The sequence below is a fragment of the Bidens hawaiensis genome, unplaced genomic scaffold (genome assembly GCF_021521415.1).
Source record: "Bidens hawaiensis isolate Kalapana, Puna unplaced genomic scaffold, B.hawaiensis_p1.1 tig00025168_1, whole genome shotgun sequence".
Taxonomy (NCBI): domain Eukaryota; kingdom Viridiplantae; phylum Streptophyta; class Magnoliopsida; order Asterales; family Asteraceae; genus Bidens; species Bidens hawaiensis.
The window spans coordinates 273,119-294,148 of record NW_027505051.1 but is presented as its reverse complement, the minus strand read 5'-3'; the positions used below and the strand labels follow the sequence as shown (position 1 = coordinate 294,148).

General features: G+C 35.9%; 3 protein-coding genes across 3 annotated transcripts; 1 reads left to right on the top strand and 2 right to left on the bottom strand.

Moving 5' to 3' along the window:
• Positions 1 to 254: 254 nt before the first annotated feature.
• LOC143610238 (helicase-like transcription factor CHR28) lies at positions 255 to 8,545 on the top strand. Its single transcript, XM_077084770.1, has 10 exons — positions 255 to 410; positions 1,178 to 1,258; positions 1,455 to 2,072; positions 2,161 to 2,238; positions 3,225 to 3,978; positions 4,075 to 4,205; positions 5,130 to 5,354; positions 6,337 to 6,792; positions 7,321 to 7,530; positions 8,295 to 8,545. Exons 1-10 carry the CDS (start codon positions 255 to 257, stop codon positions 8,397 to 8,399), a joined length of 2,814 nt encoding a protein of 937 aa, XP_076940885.1. The 3' UTR covers positions 8,400 to 8,545.
• Positions 8,546 to 9,211: 666 nt separating this feature from the next.
• LOC143610242 (NAC transcription factor 56-like) lies at positions 9,212 to 10,711 on the bottom strand. The gene is made up of 3 exons (XM_077084773.1): positions 10,209 to 10,711; positions 9,804 to 10,108; positions 9,212 to 9,730 (listed from the first exon to the last, which is right to left on the bottom strand). The coding sequence occupies exons 1-3, from the start codon at positions 10,390 to 10,392 to the stop codon at positions 9,236 to 9,238; spliced, it is 984 nt and encodes a 327-aa protein (XP_076940888.1). The 5' UTR covers positions 10,393 to 10,711; the 3' UTR covers positions 9,212 to 9,235.
• A 3,445-nt stretch (positions 10,712 to 14,156) lies between these two features.
• LOC143610237 (F-box protein At4g00755-like) lies at positions 14,157 to 16,263 on the bottom strand. The gene is made up of 5 exons (XM_077084769.1): positions 16,128 to 16,263; positions 15,651 to 16,031; positions 14,586 to 14,746; positions 14,392 to 14,513; positions 14,157 to 14,322 (listed from the first exon to the last, which is right to left on the bottom strand). Exons 1-5 carry the CDS (start codon positions 16,261 to 16,263, stop codon positions 14,157 to 14,159), a joined length of 966 nt encoding a protein of 321 aa, XP_076940884.1.
• Between the last annotated feature and the right edge of the window lie 4,767 nt (positions 16,264 to 21,030).

Genomic DNA, 21,030 nt, shown 5'->3' with positions numbered 1-21,030 from the left:
CATAAAAACATAAATAATATACCATAAAAAATGTGACAAAATACATGAGCATTAATTAATTTAATAATTCACATATATATAATAAAAAGAAAGACAATGAATCATGATGAAGAAAAACATCACACCAAATTCTTGGTTGGATTTCCATATAAACCACCTGTCACAAATCCTCCATTCATTCTCTCATTCGTCACAATAATTAGGGCTTAATTCTACTTCATTTATGACATCAGCATTGTGAGACGACGATGATCATGGCCAACGGCAGTAGTCCTTCGTACGGCTGGCCGTTTGACGATTACGATGACGGCGACCGGTTTGACGTAACCGCCGGCATTGACGACGAGCCGCTCGATTTTGATTTGATCTTCAATTCCATCGGAGAACAACAACACTCACGTCCTGCCGAGGTAAATTAATTAATTACTTTTTGACTATTTAGGGTTTGATCGTCTCATCATCATCATCATCATCATTATTATTATTATTGTTATTGTTATTATTATTTTGTCAAACTGTTTGAATGATGTGAGTGAGTGTATGTTAACCCTAATTAATCCATTTCTGATGTTGAACATTAGCCCTAATTCTGCTCGTGTAGGAGCGAAAAAAGCCCCCTTCGGTACATTTGTTTACAAGTATTTATGTCATTGCTATAGACTTTCATTTTTTTATCGCCAGAGAGTGCCTGCGTCGGGGAATACAAACACTAGTAATCACGTTTTTTTTAGTTAAGAAAAAACCTATAACTATACTATACTCAAATTAAACAGAATAAAATGCTTGTTTTTAGGGTATAATATATGTTTTTAGGAAATGCTAACATATGAAAAAATTATGGCGGTTTAAAATAATGGAGGGAAGTTGGTTTGAAAGAACTGTAAGAAATATATGCGTAAAGATGAGGGGACAAAATGCTTAAATAACCTAACGTACTTTGGGTAAAGATGACAGATGAGGGGGCAAAATTGTAAATTTTCTTTTTATATAACTACAAAAGCTCGTGCAGATGATTGTGTCTAAAAGACAAGTTTGCCCCTTAAACTATTCACCACATAGTACAGTTAGCATTAAGAGTTGTATTACTTAAAATGTAAAATGCTCTTGTGTTATGCATTATAATAATATATAGTATAGGTAAGTTTAGTGCTATTTTTTAGTACTTTGTGTTATCTAGATACTATACATTAATTTGTTCATGTACCCTATGAAGATTGAGTCAGAGGATTGTGATTCTAGGGTGTTACTCCTACAACTGGTATTCTGGGATGTTACCCCCTACACATGCCTGTAGACATGTACTTGTACCACAAATTAAGAGATACTGATATGATAGATGTTATTAAATTGTGATGATAATATTTTAAACATGTCTCAATGATAAGTAGTGCGATTACAAGAATTACAATCTAACAACCAGTAAACCAATTCAATATGTAATTAACATTGTGTAGAATCTGCTGGCTGATTCACAATCAAGTACTGCACCCTGTAACAGGCCGGCTCATGGAGCTAATGAGCATTTTGAACCTCACAACAATAATCTTTTCGCCTCTCAAACAAACTTACCTGTCGCTTATGATATTTTCGATCGGCCAATGCCAGTTCCTGAACACGTTACCCTTTCGGCAGCAAATCATGAAGGTGCTCAGGATTTTTCATTATTCAATAATTATGAAACTAACTTTGAGATCAATGATACTTTTGGGGTACCTGATGGAATGCATTCAGTTACAAACAGCCACCAAACATTGGAGATCCCAGACTCAATGATGAATTTTATTGGTGATGAGTTCTCCATGCTGTTTGATGAACCGTTGTATGTTGGTTCATCAAGTTCAAATCATAATGGTAATATTGAATCAGAGGAACATTTAATGCAAAATCTATCAAGAAACATTGCCATAGATTATGAGACTTTGCCTGAAGTGGATAAAGAGTCTACCAGTGGGCCTCGTGTGTGTGATATGCCAAATAAGAAACAATTGGGGTGTGTAAAGAGTGTTCCAACACTTGTTGCTGAAAATAAAAAGTCAGATAATGGCTTGGCGGTTCCACTTCTGAGACACCAGGTTTGCGCAAGAATTTTGATTTTCACTTAATATTGAGTTGTTAAGCTTAGTTTTCATTTGTGTTAACTTTTAAGGTTTACTGTAACAGCGAATTGCTTTATCATGGATGTCAAAAAGGGAGACAAAAAGCACGCGTTGCTGTGGAGGGATTCTTGCAGATGATCAAGTTTCTATCCCTTTCAATTTACTATATACAATTCAGTCTCGTTAATAACGTAGTGTAGGACTGTTCAAAAAGCTCATAGCTTGCTTGAGAAAAAGTTGCTTGAAATTTGCTTGTTTGTAAACGAGCCAAGTCGATCCCAAGCCAAGGTAAGCTTGGCTTGTTGGCTCGCTTGCTGTTTCGTTTAAATTAAAGCCCAAATTTTTATATATAGACATTATAACCCAAAAGTATAATCCAAATTTTAATATATAAATTATAATTTTGTAGTTTGTTATTTATGCATTAAGTTTATGTTAAAAATATTACTTTTTTTATATGTCAATACGTGTAAAAATACAAAATTATTTTTTATTTTAAAAATAAATGAGCTGACTCGACGAGCCATGAGCCGGCTCAAACTTTTTACAAGTGGAGCCCGAGCCAAGGTTTACTTGGCTTGTTGGCTTGTTCGTTGGCTGCTTGGCTCGTTTAAATTAAAGCCCAAATGTTAATATATTATATTATAACTCAAAATCAATCAAACACAGTAATATATATTATAACTCAAAAGTATAACCAAATTTTAATATATATAAATTATTAATTTTGTACTTATTAATTATGCTTTACGTGTATGCCAAAATAATATTTTTTTTATATATGTGCAAAAATATAAATTATTCTAAAACAATAAATGCTTGACGCCGAGCCGAATCAAACGGCCCTGCTGCAGAGTATGTGATTAAAAATATGAAATTAATTAATTTTAAAATTATTAAGTAGTAAACATCATAAAATTGTTTTAAATAAAAAAACGATCTGGCTTGATGAGCCACAGGCCGAGCTCTAGCTCAACATTTCAGCTCTTTAAGGTAAATGAGCCGAGCCTGAGCCCAACCTGGCTCATCTCGGCTCGTTTACAGCCCTACTATATAGTGTATAGTGTATATGAATCTTTAATTTTTCATCAATCATCCTGCTTAACCACTGTGGTTACTATCTTGCAGGGGCTTGGTAAAACCGTATCGGCAATTGCCCTTATATTAAAGGAAAGATCACCTCCATCCTCTAGTGTCTCCAGCATTCAAACAAAAGATAAAAAAATAGAAACTTTATATTTAGACGAAGACGAACACACAAACCGTTCGGCTCATCCAACAACCAGTCTATCTGCAGGCACACTCATTGTATGCCCTACAAATGTCCTTCGTCAATGGTGCGAAGAATTACAAAACAAAGTAACTAATGAAGCGAATCTTTCCGTTTTGGTATATTACGGAGTAAACCGCACCAAAGATCCTGTTGAATTAACCAAATACGACGTCATCATCACGACATATGCAATTGTAAGCATGGAGGTAACAAAACCATTTGATGAAGATGATGATGAAACCAAGATTAAAATCTCACCAACCAAAAAAAGAAAATACCCGCCAACCGAATCAACTGTTTGTCCTCTAGCTAAGTTGAGGTGGTTTAGAGTGATATTAGACGAGGCGCAAAGTATTAAAAATTATAAAACGCAAGTGGCCCGTGCATGTTGGGGGCTTAGAGCTAAACGAAGATGGTGCTTATCGGGAACTCCTATACAAAACTCCATTGATGATTTGTATAGTTACTTTCGGTTTTTAAAATATGACCCGTATTCTGTATATAAAAAGTTTTGTACCCAAATAAAGGCCCCGATTCAAAGGAATCCGAACCTTGGGTATAAAAAGTTGCAGGTTATTTTAAAGACTATCATGCTTCGTCGCACAAAAGGTTCACATTATAAAAATTGTGCCTTTTTGTATTTCTTTTAAGTGTTTAATGAAACAAATTTGATTTATTTGTAGCATTTTTGTTGTGTTGTTGTAGGTACTCTTCTTAAGGGAGAACCAATTATCTCATTGCCACCAAAAACTATTATTTTGAAAAGAGTTGACTTCAGCGCTGAGGAGCGCAGTTTCTACCATAGTCTTGAGGCTGAAGCGCGTGCTCTGTTTGAAGTATGTTTTTTTAGCTTCTTTATTCATGGATAATTTAGTGTTTTACAAATACTATTTTAACTTTTTATAAGGTATTTATTTAAAGTTTACTTCTTTTGGGCTAAAAACTGCTTAATCATTTATATATAATCGGATCTTTACTTTGTGATCATGCAAAACCAAATTTTGTGCCATTTTCTTTTTTACTTTGTGATGTTATTTTTTCATAGCGTTTATTACTTGGGCTGTAAACGAGCCGAGCCAGGGCTTGTCTTAGCTCGAGGTTGGCTTGTTAAGATCGAGTTCAGCTAGTTTCGAGCTTTAGTTCTAAAGTTTGAGCTGGGCTCGTTTGTTATATATTAGTTAGTTTATATACATTTTTAATAACTATTTATATCATAATTTTATTTTTAACAATAATTATTATTAAATTAAATTAATCAATATAATAGGCTTGTTTTGAGCTTTATTTTTAAAGTTCGAGCTCAACTCATTTTTAATTTATAAATCATTATATTTAAAGTTTTCTTATATATATTTATAACTAAAAATGTTATATAACATAAAATATATATTTAGTTATTCATATCATAATTAGACAATAAGTATATTAAAATATAAATTATAGCCTCGTCTTGACTCGCGAGGCAGCTCGAGGTTGATGAGTAAAGCACTGGCTCAGGCTCGTTTATTAAACAAGCTAATTTTTAGGCTTGAGCTTGTTTAAGCGTGGCTGGATTCAAGCTTTTTGCGAGCCAATCTCGAGTAGCTCATGAGCTGTCTTGCTCGTTTAAACCTCTTGTGATATTTTGTTAGTTGTTATGTAAATGCAAATAGGTTAAGCTAATTGTCGAATATCTGTAAACATACTAGACTATTCTTTCTATCTTTTTTTAATGTATAATTTTAATTATAGAGTTATAACATTTAACTTCTTAATTTCAGAAATATGCTGCAGCTGGAACGGTCAAAGAAAACTATGTAAACATATTATTAATGCTTTTACGCCTTCGTCAAGCATGCGATCACCCTTTACTTGTTAAACGATGTGGCTCGAGTAGTTACCGGAGGAGGCTATCTGTTGAAAAGGCAAAACAACTTCCTCAACAAAAACTAAACCGCCTTTTAAACTGTTTAGAAGCTTCATTAGCAATTTGCAGCATATGTAATGTATGTGCATCATTTCTCTTCACCCATCATATTTAATAAATAATATCATAAGTAGGGGTGTAAACGAGCCGAGCCCGTTATCAGGCTCTTTTTCTAAAGCTCAAGCCAGCTCATTTATTAATTAATTAATATACAATTTTAGTTATTTTTTTTTATATTTTGAGAAAACCCTTGTACGAGCCTAAGCAAGGCTCGAGCTCGTGCATAGTACCTTAAATGAGTCAAAGCTTGGCTCGAGCTCGACTACGCAGTGTGAAATTAATACATAGAAGTCCATAAAATTCAAAAATCAAAAATACACAAGGCTCGAGCTCGGACTCAATTATTTAATGAGCTTTATTTGAGACTCAGGTTCGGCGATAAGGCTTGTCTCGTTTCTAGTTTTTTATCAATCTGATCTCAAGTAGCTCGCGAGCGACTTGGCTTGTTTCAACCCTTAAGTTTATAACAAGCCACATGCTTTCTCTCTTTTTTTTTTTCTAAAAGGTTCCTCGACATAATTTTAGCGCATATCCCTGCACGTGTTAAAAAACACGAAAAAGTTCCTCAATTCAATTTTGCTATCTTAAAGTCCCTACACTTGTCTAAAGACTAAAATGCATGTACTTGTGAAAAATATTTAAAATAATGACCTGTTATTTTAAAACTTGTCAAGATTTGATAAATAAAAACATTTTTTTTACCTTTTTGTATTTAAATATATATATATATATATATATATATCTTATTCAATTCTTTGTTTTCACAAGTACATGCATTCTGGACGGATATAAGGACTTGAATATATAGCAAAATTGTGTTGAATGATTTTTGCGTGTTTTTTGACATGTGCAGGAACTTTTATATGCCAAAATTATGTTGAGTGACTTTTTCATGAAAAATGAAAGTATATTGATTTTTTACAATATCAACCCTTTTAAACAAGCAAAGTTTTCATTTATATATTTCACTCTTTCTCTTATTTGAATAAACAATTATCCAGGACCCGCCACAAGACGCGGTTGTAACAACTTGTGAACACGTTTTCTGCAATCAGTGCATCCTTGAATATCTTTCAAGTGACGAAAACGAGTGTCCGTATTCAGAATGCAAAACGACTCTTAACAAATCCTCAGTCCTCTGTAAATCAACACTTACGTCATCGATCAGTGACCATGATTCGGTGGAATCCAGTCAACCAGTTGACTCGTTGAAAATTGAGGCTGCAAAGGCACTTGATTCCTCAAAAATGAAAGCTGCCATTGAAGTCCTTAAATCTATAACCGTGAATGATCATAATATTAAGGAGAAAGCGATTGTGTTTTCACAGTGGACCGGGATGTTAGATTTGCTTGAAGTTTGTCTTAAACATTCGTCAATCGGTTATAGGAGACTTGATGGGACAATGTCAGTTGCTGCCCGAGATAAAGCAGTGAAGGATTTCAACAGGCTTCCTGAGGTATGTGTGCGGGATTTGGTGACAGGTCAATTGGGTTCGGGTCAAAATGGGTATTTTGTGCAGGTCAACTTGATAGTTTGGGATTTTTACCCGGTTTCACATGTTTTTAGCTATTTTTAAATTTTGCCTGTTTGGCATTTTAGAGATGAAACACAATCTGAATTATGGTTTTGTACGAGGCTACGAGCCATACCAAGGAGGCTCGGGCTTGGCTCTCTCTCTCTCTCTCTCTCTCTCTCTCTCTCTCACACGCGCGCAAGCGCACACACACATATATATATTTAAACTAAATATAATATTTGTAACATACATATAATGCAGAATTTGTAAATTACAGAATTTATAATTTATATATCTATTTAGTGGATGTATTAAATCACAAGTTTATATGCGTGTAAAAAAACAAATCAGATATATATGTAATAACCAATTTACATGTGTAAAGACTAATTTCCGTAATTGTAATCATAAAATTAACCGTACTTGTTATGATATATGACTTATTATTATAAGATTCTGTTTTTGTAGGTGAGTGTTATAATTATGTCATTGAAAGCGGCTAGTCTAGGGTTAAACATGGTTGCTGCTTGTCATGTGATTCTGCTGGATATCTGGTGGAACCCAACGATAGAGGATCAAGTAATTGATAGGGCCCACCGAATAGGCCAAACCCGTCCAGTTACAGTTTTGCGCTTCACTGTTAAAGATACTGTCGAAGATCGTATTTTAGCTCTTCAGGTATTACAAAACATCGAAAGTTTTATACAAAAATATGGTAGCCAGTTAACCACGTTTATACTATTTTTGGAAATCCTTTACGACACTCTAATTGCTGTACGGGTGCAAATGAGCCGAGCCGTTTAAGAGAGCCAAGCTCATTAATAGTTATTCCAGCTTGAGCTCGGCTCGTTTTCTCTTCATTATATATAATTATCTTATTTTTATGCATGTATTATTAGTTTTTATAATTATAAATTTATATCTATACACAAATAAATATATTATCTGGTTATTTTTCATTATATTTTATAATAGTATTTATTATTTGTTATATAAAATTACTTGAATAAAGACTCGTAGCACTAGTTAAGCTTGATATGTGAAACCCGACCTGGCTCGTTTAAGTTAAGAGAGCTTGCGATAGAGCTCATTATTAGTTTTTTCAAGCTCAAGCTTTATGCGTTGATCACTTATTAAATATATTAGTATCTTATATTTATGGATATGTATTTAATTTTTATAATTATAATTTTCTTTGGTGTGTGTGTGTGTGTCTACATATATTATTTAGTTATTTTGTTCATAATATTTTATACAATGGTACATGTTATGTAATTGTGTATTTGTCAAGCTTGACATTTGAAGCTCAGCTCAAGCTCATTTATAAATGAGTTTCAATTTAGACTCGAGCTTTTAGCAAGCCGATCATGAGTAGCTCATGAATGGCTCGGCTTGTTTACACCCCTACCGAATTACTAATTGAGTTTAATCATCTTTTGCAGAAAAAGAAAAGAAAAATGGTGGCATTGGCATTTGGAGACGACAATAATGGTGGCTCGCAAACTCGCCTTACTTTTGCTGACATGAAATATTTATTTCAAGCATAGTACCGGGTACCTACATCATTAACCGTGTTGATATGTTAGATGGTTCTTTTGGATGCTAATTGATTGTCGTTGTCAATCAACGACATTATTGACATAGTTATTATCAAATTATATTAGAGTTTTAAGAAGGAAAAGAGTTTTTGGTTTTGCATGATGGAGATGATCAATAGTAGTCTTAGAATGATCTCAACTTTCTTTCTCCCATGATTTTAATTATAGCTTATTGGATGAAAACTTAAATTTTCTTTTAATCTTAAGTATCTCAATGTTTCCTTTTATTTAAGGATGAAGTTGTTAGTTAATATGTATGGAAATACTTTGCATTTAGCAACTATATATATACATACCTGTCCGTTCAATATTTGAAGTAGAGAACTGTGGCAATATCACAAATACTTTTACGTATTATTCGAAATGTGATACATAACACAGACGATTATATAATCACATAATCCACAAAATTATATCTAGCTAGCACGTAATACAGGTTCCGGTATACATGGTCTGAGCAAAGTGTTATATATTTAAGATTTCCAGTGGTAGAACCATGACCTTGACGTCATAATAGAAATTCTTATATGTTTAGTGAGAGCGGAAGAAAATGCCGGCGCTATATACACCAGTAAATATAATTTAGTCGTTCATGTGGTTTAATCACGGTTTTAAGATATATTTAGGGAAAATTAACAATTTCAGGAAAAAAAATTACATGTCAACAAGAAAGTATAGTTTCATATAAGCAATTATGATTATAATAACTAGTATAGTTATGTTTTCATTACAAGGAGTAATACCATCAATGATCCCTTTCACTTACCAAACACTAAAGTAAAATTTTAGGTATGCCAATTTAGTGAAGAAAGATGATAAGGGAAAGTAGGATCACCAAGAGCGCCCAAGACTGTATTGGGATGGAATCCACCAATCCCTTGTTGAGTTGGGTTCAACAAAGAGATGAATGAACCATTCCGGTCCATCATTCCGCTGATGTCATCATCCGAATTAAACCGTTTCTCGGCGGAATCAAGATTCCAATAGTGAGTAGTCGGGTATGGGCATTTTCCGGGGTTCAAAAGCATCGAAGAAACACCGGATTTCAATGAGGAACTTGAAGAACCAAGTTTGGATATAGAGTTGCTTTGTCGCATTCTTGATCCGTCTTCGTTGTTCAAAAGTTCAAAGTAAGTTTCTTGATTGTTTTCTATCAGTCCGTTGGTGTTTGTAGCCTTGGAAGCAATCATGTTTTCCATGTAGTCATGGTCCATATCTCTGTCTGTCGGTCTACTCGTGTTGTTCTTCTTATAAATACGACACAAAACCCATTCGTCGAGCTACATATATATACAAAGTTATACAAGAATGCATCTTGAATCTGCGTTAGCGTAATATAGATTAATAATGTACCCGTAAAGAGTTCTTTTTGTTTGATAGATTGGCGGCGGGTGACTTAAAAGAAGCATTTTCGACAAGTCGATATTCATGCATGATCCAATTGGTTTTAATCCCTTTTGGCGGCTTTCCTCCATAGAAAACGAGTGCCTTCTTAACTCCAACCTTTTGATCTCCGGTCGACGATAAAATTGGTCTATCGGTTCCAGTAGCTTTCCAATACCCCGATGTGGCAGCGCGATTAGGTCTCATTCCGTTAGGGTATTTCCTATCGCGTGGGCTAAAAAAGTACCATTCTTGATCACCAAAAATAGCTTTACCTATTCAAAGAAAATGAAAAAGAAAAACAAAACACAATTACGAGTGTAAAATATATGATTGATCTCTCAAACGAGTCAAAACGGGTGTAGAGATGGTTACTTGGTAGCTCCCATGGATCAAACTTGTAAAGATCAACCTCGGCTATGATGGCAACGGGCAAAGGGATAGAAGAAGCTTTCTTCTTTAGGTAATGAACGACTAGCTCTTCATCTGTTGGATGAAACCGAAACCCTGGTGGGAGATTCGGGTATTGTGAGCATGTCGATGAATCGGTGCTTTCCATCTAAACTTGAAGGTCTTTCTTGTTGGTTTTGATGTTGTGAAATGTTTTTGTAATGTTGATGAAGAAATGATCAAATGATATAATGTTTAAAATCCTAGATATGTAACAATATTTATTGTGTGTGAGGAAGGTGGCCCACTTGAAGCCATTGGTGATTTGACACGTGTAAAGAGTAGGGTTGGTGTGGGTCCCGTTTCATGAATTTAAGGTGTTAAGTTTTCGTTGTCATGCTTTTGTTGTGTTAACACTTAACAAACAAAATTCCTTTAAAACACCATTAATCGTACATCAATATATGTTATGCATGTAGCTTTAAACCGTCAAACAAAAATATAAAATTAAATAAGCTTAAATTCGTTATCTGGCTTCGATTTTTAACTGGTTTGTTATCAAATATTAAATATCTGATATATCTAACCATTTATCGTGTTTATAAAACACTTATCTTCATCATAACCGTCACCATCACCATCAATGCCTTCAACGAAAGTGATCATCTCAATAAGTTTTAGTCATCCATAAGACCTAAAATTAAAAACAAAAACAAAATTTGTGGATTCTTATCCTTGTCTTTTTTCGCAATTTACACGATGTGGAAGTCTTCGAGAATGGAAAGATGATACTATCCGCTCGTTTGAGATGTCATTTTTCATCATGTGTTTATTGTATTTATTGTTTCAAGTCTACATCAAACGATATGGGAAATATTGATATTGATTTGTGATCTTGATTTAGCATACACTGTCATTTCTTGAATAGTCAAGTTAATCTCACCAAAAATCTTGATGTTACACCTCAACTACCTAGCTTGTTCAAGCTCATAAATCATAAACTACATCATTAATATAATTGATAATTGAAATTCATACCCTATAGACTAAGGAGAGAATATGCAATTAAAACTAGTGTAGAAAGAATTTATATTGTAAACGTGAGAAACACTTATCATGCACTCTATTAGTAAAAATGTATGTTTGAAAACTAATCGATAGATCACACGAGGCATTAATCTAAATGCAACATGTTTCTAAAAGTGTAAATCACTCTCAACATGTTTGTTATGCTTACATAATAATAAAAAGAAACAAAGTTGGCACCAAAGGGATGATAGTGTAACTCTAGGAGCATATATAATTGTCTCGAATTCAACCGTTTAGAAACAATAGGTACCTATGGATTTTCGGCTTTTTACCCCTGAAAAAACCAAATCTATTACCGTTGGTATTATGTTAAACCAAAAGAGGAGAAGAAGAAGAAGCTGCCGCCGGATGCATAAAATGACAATTATGTATTTTTTTTAATTAAGCAACTTACACATTTAAAAATGGAAAAATCATATATTTTCACATTTGACCAACCCAAGTTATAAGAATGACATTGAATTTTTAGATTTTTCAATTTCTTGAACCAATTGAGTAATTTACATGTGTCTTGATTTTTGCTTAGTCAGCGATATTTTTTGGGTATATCCGCTGAGAGAAAGCGAGAAATTACGATAAAATCTCGTCACTTTTTAGTTAATTATTATTATTAGTATTATAAGAGTAAAGTGTCATTTTCGTCATTGTGGTTTGGCAAATAATGCAAATTTAGTACAAAAAGTTTACTTTTTGCATATGAACCATCCACGTTTTCCAATTCTTATCAATTACATCCAAATCACTAACCCCGCTAAATTTAATCGTTAAGTCAGGGGTAGACATGAATTTTCACTCTTTATTTATTATGAGTAAAGTGTCAAAATCGTCCCTGAGGTTTGGTCACATTTGCGAATTTCGAGCAAAAATATTTTTTTCGCTATCAGACCCTCGATTGTTCCCTACCGTTGCCAATTTCGTCCAAATTGTTAACTCAATAAAAGGGTCTAATTCAACGTTAACTCAGGGGTGTTACTGTCTTCTTACATGTTTGTTTACATTATTATTATTATTATTCAACTATAACACCCCTGAGTTAACGGTGGATTTAGACTGTGTTAACAAATTGGACGAAATTGACAACAATTGGGAAACATCGACGGTCTAATTGCGAAAAAAAATATTTTTGGACGAAATTCGCAAACGTGACCAAACTTCAGGATGATTTTGGCACTGCACTTATATAATAAAGAAAGAGTGAAAAGACATGTCTACCCCTGACTTAACGATTCAATTTAACGAAGTTAGTGATTTGGATGTAACTGGCAAGAATTGGGAAGCGTGGATGGTCCATATGCAAAAAATAAATTTTTTGGACTAAATGCGCATTATTTGCTAAACCATAAGAACGAAAATGACACTTTACCCTATCTAAAAAGCTACACCAACCAGCTATCGGCTACAGCTACCAGCTAGTTTTGCCAAACATACTCATAGTTTTTTTTTATGTAGGCGAGATTTTCCAAATGATTGGCATTCCTTTTGTTTTTCACATCCAGAATAATATACACAAAAGGTGTAGAAAAGTTAACTTTACTTATCAACTCCAACGGTTAATTATTTAAAAAAAACTAAATAATGCGACATATTAGTTGAAAAACTTGTAAATAAATGCGAAAATATATGAATTATATTAATACATTTGTTTTTTTAAATATGTATATAATTTCAATAAGAGTTACAAAAGATGTAGTTATTTATATGGGAAAGTGAATACGGTGCTGTTACACATCTAAGCTTATATAACAAACCTTTAAAACTATGTAGTTTTGATAAAAATAAAATATAAAAATCAATCAAATTTTGCTATCGGTTGTTCATCTTTTTCCAACCCCAAACCAAATTTTGCTACAGTAATTGTGAAAACAAAAAAATTACTTGCAATAATTTGTCAATGACGTATAATAAACAATTTAATTACTAGTGTTCTATCATTCTTCCTTCAGTTTAACCAAAACTCCATCTTTCTGCGTTTCACCGTTGTAATGATTTTATATGTTCGATCAACACTTCCATGATGTTATAGCTCTAATTCAGTTTTGCATTCACTATTTTGAATATGATGTTATAGATGGGTCATTACAAATTAAACCCTCACGCAGGCTGTAATTTGTTTCAGTTAGTAATTTGTTAATGAGTAAATTTTTTATGTAAGAAAGAAAGAGGTGCCTTCATATTAATTTCGAGGAATATAAGCAACAGCTAAATTCATGGAAAAAGGGATGAGTAAAGAAGTGTTTTTGTTTAGATTTTTATTAGAAACGACGTAGTTTTGATCGTTTGGCATCTAAGCTTAGGTGTGTGACAACACCGTATTCACTTTCCCCTATTTATATATATACATATATACTTAAGGGAAGGGAAGAAGAGTTATAAAAGAGAGATGCTTTCTTGTTTTCACCATAACAATTGCAAGATTGGAAAAACCTTTTAAATTGGTAATTTTTTCATCTTTTCGCACACTATCATAAAGACAAATTTGCATAAACAAATAGGTGAAAAAATGCCAATAATATACAATTGATTGGAATAAACTTTTTTTTCTAGGTCAGCCACTCTTCAGAACCAACACGTACACCTTCATTCATATTCATTTCAACATGCATATCTCCTAACAAAGCAACCATGCAGCGCACTAGTTACTAATTAGATTCATACAATCACCCCAGGTACGTTTATTTGACCCAACACCTAAACAAAACAAAATAATTAAACTGAAATTATTCTGACCCGTTATTTCAAACAAAACATGGGTTTACTTAAAAATCTATTCCATCTCCGTGACCCGGGTTTGGACCAGTCAATACTGCCACTTACCCGGTGAATTTCCCAAGCTCGTACACCCTGCTACGCTATTTTGTATATAGGGTGTACGAAACTATCATCACTTTGGGAATACATTTTTTTAAATTCCTTAGCGTCATACATTAGATATTTATTGTTTGAGCCTTCTTCAAACTTGAAACTAAATGCAGGTGTTAACTTTCTCCCCGTCGCTTGAAAATGCAGGTAAACACGCACGTCACCAACACGCTAGTTTCATTTGAATGACCAGGAAAACGAATATATATGCTTTACTTACCATAAATAATATTTCCCATCCGATATATTCTTAACCCGGCCCCATAACTCAATTTGCATATACCCACCAATACAGACCGCGGGTTTAGGCAACCTGATCAATTGATACTCGTTTTCCTGCATGTTTACAGCAAGTAAGTATATTCTTTTAAACCCATCAATAATACTCCAGTAAATGAAAAATGAAGTCACCATAATAGGGAAAATTGGTGATGTGTATGTCCAAATAAACTTGTCATCTGCGCATTCTTGTGCCTCAATGAAATCATAATTCAACTCTTTCAAAGATTTCGGATGACCCATTCGGAATCGCACAAATTGAGATGGGTGGCTCCGGAAATCCGTTTCAAATAAACCTGCGGATATGAATGAATGCCGGTTAGATCTAGGTATGCATGTACCGTTCGGCGGGAAGTTCGTTTATTTACTAAACGAACAAACACGAACACATGTTCTGTTCGTGAACACTCGTATATGCTCATTTATTCATGTTCATTTATATTTGTTCATTTAAGTTCGTTTGAATTGTTTGTGTTTCTTCATGTTCATTTAAGTGTGTTCGGTTATGTTTGTTTATTTTTGTTCAATTATGCTCGATTATGTTCGTGAACTGTTCGTTTAGATTATAAATAAACAAACACGAACATGCTCATTTTTTAAACAAACGAACATGAACACCAAATGTTTGTTCGAGTGTTCGTGTTCGTTTTAAGTTAAATGAATGAACATGAGCATACCCTTGTTTGTGTTCGTTCGGTTCATTTACAGGCCTAGTATCGGGTGCTAATTAAGCTATGACGGATGTAAGATTTTTTTATGGCCATGTCCATCATGAAACTTAACCAAAATTTTATAAACTTTTTTTTATGGAGGGCCCATTCTTATAATGTATGTCCGGATTGGTGGGTTCAACCCGAACTTCAAACTTTTTTTTATTTTTATTTTTTTCATTTTCGTGTATTGGTAGTTTAGTACTTCAAATTTACATTTTACAACATAAAATACAAAAGTGTATATGAAACAGTTACATTATACATCAATTTCTCTTTTTAAGTTCCAAACTTTGGTGTATATGCCCAATCAAGTTAATTTATGACGTAAAAAACATTTTAAAGAACATAAAACAATTAATAAATTATTTAAATGGGTCAACCTGCAAACCTGTCTAATTGGCATGAGCATGACCTGTCTAGCAAAACAGGTTCAAGGTTCAACCCAAAACTGTTTATATTAAAGAATATGACGAGGGAAAAAGCAAACCTTGGAACGGATGCAACATAATCTCGGTTACAACACAAAAACTAGACATCAATATGTATATCAACGTCTCGGGTGTTTCGGGGTCATAACTTCCGTTGCTTGACCAGTAATTACCCTGACGTATGATTCTGTTCTGTAAGATCATAGTATACTTGATGGTTTCTTCTGGGTAGTTGTTTGTGCTGGAGGCACTCATGGGGGCCTCAATGCAATAACTCAAGTTAAATGAGTTAATGGCCCGGAGAATAGAAGCATAGGCCCAATGATCTCTCAGAGTGTCAACCGAGTTGTCTTGATAACTCAGTTGGACTAGATGAGTAATGCAAGCGAGCTCTGGAAATTTTGTCGTACATAGCTTCTTGCTAAGTCCATTAGAGACCACTATATTTTTCATACATGAAAGTTAATAAATATCATGATACATTATTAATAAACTATTAATAAATGTATAAATATAGAAAGTGTAATAATACATACCAATATTTTGCCAGTGTCGAGAGACAGCAAATGCACGCAGCAGGTCGGTTGACCTATCAAGGCATGTAAGTATTTTGAGTGCCATGTCGGGTTCAAGGCATTTCAAGAAATCGATGGCAGCCGGAGTCTCCTCCATGTTTTATAAGGATTTCAATTCTGGTTGATGGTTTAAAACCAGATTAGGTTGATTTCAAAAAGAACAGATAATGAATTAATGATATGCAAGTAAATAAATTTAAGTATTAATTAATCGTGTACATAATAATAATGCTTGATCAAAGAGTTGTCGTACTCTCGCAACCCTAAAACTAGGGTTGGCAGTTCGTGTATTAATGTGTTTAACAGGTTAGAGCATTCTCATTCATTCCCTACCATATATCCATATATATATATCATATAAGGGGGGGGGGGGGGGGTTCCATTAAGAACCATAATATAAATGAAAAACCATGAAAACCAACATCTAACCATTGATCATATTTAATCAATAGCCTATATTAATTGTGGCATAATTGTAATTATGATTAAATGTATGACATATTTTTAATAAAAAGGGCAATTTAGAAAAAAAAAACCCACCACTTCCCTTGATTCTCGTTTCTCTCTCCTCTTTTATACTAATTTCTCTTTCCTTTTTGGTTTTTTTTTTTGCACCCTGTAATTCACTCTTTGTCTTCTAATTAGAATTTTAAATAAGTGTGTTATCATGTATGAACTTTCTAGTTTCTATGTTAATGTACAAAATAGCTGAAAAAACATCAAATCTTAAGAATTGAAATAAGTAGTAAGTTTTATGAAGCTCATTCATCAACAAATTATACATGAAATAATTATGTAAAATAAAAGAACTGCGTGACATGAAATCGGGTTTAATCAATGCAAATACAAGTGAAATGTTACTACGTGAGGGTGTTACATATGTGAACCGGTAGTGCTACGTGTGTGTAGCGGTATTACTTGTGTGTACTAGCAGTGTTACTACCTGACGTATATGTACCAGCGGTGTTACATATGTCTATCGGTAGTGCTACGTATATGTACCGGCAGTGTTACGTATGTGTAGCGGTATTACATATGTGTACCAACAGTGTTACGCATATGTACCGGCGAATGCTACGTATAAGTACCGACGGTGTTCTTCTTATTCATTATATTTTTCGTATTCGTCGGTGTTCAAAACCACATGCGATGATAATTGTTTGACTCATCATCGTCTTTGACCCATCCTCAATAGTCAAGATCTACTCCATCTCTAAAAAAAATAAAAAAATCCATCAAGATGCTATGAAACCGTAAATGAATGAAAGCATATGGGGATTTCAATTCAATATTTATGACCTCTGCATTTTGCATAGCCATCATTTGCTTGAAGGTTTTCAAACCATACTAATTTTGATTTAAGGTTACACAAATCGTCACAAGCATCTATTTGAAGGATAAAACACAGATAAATAAAAAAATACTAATTAAAATTTAAAACTAACACCATAAAATCTTGACGATCACCGCATATAAACTTTTAAACAAGAATCAACAATGTTAAGAATATTAGTTCAAAGATATTAAATACTATTACCTGGATTGAAAATGAAGGAATCGTTAATGGTGAAACCATCCAAACCAACGCCTGAATAAAGCGTTTATGGACCTTGAATCATGATTTAGTTCTGGGTCGGATCCACATTCTAAACCCTTACTCTTATAGAACGAATTTGAGTTTTAACTTCTTCGTATCAGTGTATTTGAAAGAGGCTCACGCCGATAGCCGAACGAGTAATGATGGTGATTTGACGTTTTGAAATTAATTCCGGTGAGATCACTGTCTCTGGAGCAACGAGATTGGTGCCGACGGTTGACCATATATTCTAGTGATCTCGAGAAGCAACTATTATATAAACCAAAAACTTATAAGAGATTGAAGAGGTAGGTCCCAGCAGAGCCCAGTTGGACCCGCAAGACTCACCTTAAACAGGGACGTCTGCGCAGAAACCAACTGGATCCGCAGGACCAACCATGCTCAGAGACGTGACGCCCTTACGCGCAGTACGCAAGCTGGTCCCGCAGGAAATGCCTCCCAATGGTGAAGGACTCCGCCTGTCCCCGCAGCCTCGGATACAAGCCATTAGGGAAGGCCACTCGCGCAGCAAGGCTACACGCACAAGGCACTTAGCTCTCAATCGTTCAGTGTCACCTGAAGGAATGAGCGAAGCCGGGAACAATCCCGCACAAGGGCGGGAGGGGGAATACTCCCGCCCAAATAAGCCAGTCCGTACGATACAGGAAGATCTTCTGTACTGTACCTGACGAGGTATGGGAAAAAGATCTGACTAAAGATACGACAGCTTATAGACAACAGTATGGCGAGCAGCATGCTCCTACACTGTATGTCACTATTAGCCGCTGCCTACTCACCAACTCTTGTCATACCACGTGCGTAGCTGACAGTTGGTGGAAAAGGAATAGTATACAGCAGGTCTGGTCGCTGTCAGCCGCTACCTACCCACCCACTACCAGCAGGGCACGTGCGTAGGCTACTGTTGGTGGAACAGGAACACTGTTGCAGCCGGCCATACCTCCTTGGAAACCTACCTTCGGCTATAAATACCACAAATGGTATGACCATCTCATCTTATCTTGTATTATCATATCTTATCGGATTATCATCATATTATACCTGATATCTGCTCTAGCAATCTCTTAATATACTTTTATATTTAAAGAGCAATCTAGTCTGATTCTCACGCCGGAGGGTGGTCACAAGGAGGAACCCCCCCTTCTCAGTGACGAGCTCACGGTGTCTGTTTTGCAGGTTATTAGAAGAACCATCTTCTCAGGGTCTAACCCCTCGTGGGAAACATCTATCTAACCCACAGATTACCAGTAATCTGTCCGGGGTTCGGTTAGTGTTTCTTCATTGGCGCCATCCGTGGGAAAAGCTAGAACTACATTTTTCTCCAGTTTTTCAAACTTCTACGAAGATGGTTAGAGAAATTCCGGTAACCACAACCCCAGCTACTGGGGGGAATACCGGTAACACAGTTTTTACAAACACTACCCCGGTTACCCAAGCCGGGGCAAGTGAAGTAAATTTTACGAACACTACCCCAGTTACTCATGCTGGGGCAAGTGCAGTAAATGATCGCCTACTGGGATCCACGGATACCCAGGTTGAGAAACGAAGACTCCCCCGCCAAACTCTCGATGAAGTCAAGGCATGGGCGGAGGCACGACAGAAGGAATTCCAGGCCGAGTTGAACGAACGCTTGCGTTCCGTACAACAGGCCGAAGAATTCGAATACTGGGAGGATGACTCGGAGGAATCCGACTCCGATGCGAACCCTCGCCATAGGGCAAAAGGGAAGCGTAAGGAAATGGAATCCCAACCGAAAAGGCATTTTGGACAAGCCTTCAAACCAAAAAGCACAGGTGGAAGTCCACGAGACTTCTCCAAAACGTTCAGACCAAACGTTGCAAATGCAGGAACGTCCAAGTTTGCAAGGGACATTGCAGAAGCAATCGCCCCAAAGAGTGCCAAACAAATGCCTAACATAGGCACATATGACGGTATATCTGATCCAGACGATCATTTGAACAGGTTCATAGCGGGGGCAACCGTCAGCAATTGGACGGAACCCACGTGGTGCTACATGTTCCAAATGACGCTTGTTGGGGCTGCTAGAGCTTGGTTTGATCGTCTACCGGTCAACCACATCTATGACTGGGCAGACTTCCAGCAGAAGTTTAGCCAACACTTCAGCCAGCAACGGAAGTATACCGAGGAGCAATGGACAATCCTCAAATGCATACGAGAAGAAGATGAATCTCTGCCAAACTTCATCACTCGCTTCAACTCAAAGAAGCTAAGTTTGGGCAATATCAGCGAAGATCTTGTTCGCGCAGCCTTCATCCAGGGCGCGCATGACCCAGAGCTCATCCGCACCCTAACGGGTAAAGATGGTATGCCATCCACATGGGATGCCATCATGACAGCAGCAAAACGCTATGCGGAAACGGAGAAGCAACTGGGTAGAGATCTCCCACAGAGCACAAACATCTACACTCAGAAGACGAGAGAAGACAATGTCCTCACCGCCCGATTAAACAAAAAGCGGAAGCTAGGCATTTGGCAGTCAAGGGTAAACTTTGACACCTCATCCGGCTTGCAACATCGATTGGGCGGAAGGGATAATGTACAGCCGCACCGAAACTCCAGATGGACGCCACTCACCAAAAGCGTCACTGAGATATTCGCCACTGAAGAGCTCCCGTGGCCAAAGCCTCCAATAATCCGACATCGTCACGATGCTGATCGGAGCAAATACTGTGACTTTCACAAGACAAAAGGCCACAACACTGAAGAATGCATAGACGTAAAAGACATGGTAGAAGCATTTGTCAGAGATGGGACGCTCGCGCACCTCGTGGCGCAATAAAGGCTAAGCAGGCGGGTGCGTGTAGAACCCCAGCGGGGGAAAACACGAATAAAAATTCCAGCTTCAATATCGAGACTACATGCTGCGTAAAGAACGAGATCCCGAACCAGGTGCGTATCGGCTCGATGGCACTCCCATCCCAACATGGAAGGGAGCTCATTTACACAGTTTACATGTAAATCAATTCCAATTTGTAAAGAAGGCCAAGAGCCACTTCTAATGGAAATGATTCTCTTTAGAACATCGAAGCTGATGATTTTACTTTTCTGCACTAATATGACGATACTCACTAAACGTGAAGACGTTGCGTGGGAAGGCGGTCCTACCCGCACAAACCCAATAATAGGAAAAAACCTTCACACAGGTCAGTTGAAGGGGAAAGGTTCAGCACCCAAAAATGAAAGTGCCGGTCTATCCGCACGAATCATAATGAGGAAGCTGAACAATAACCTATCAACAACCGCGCGTCG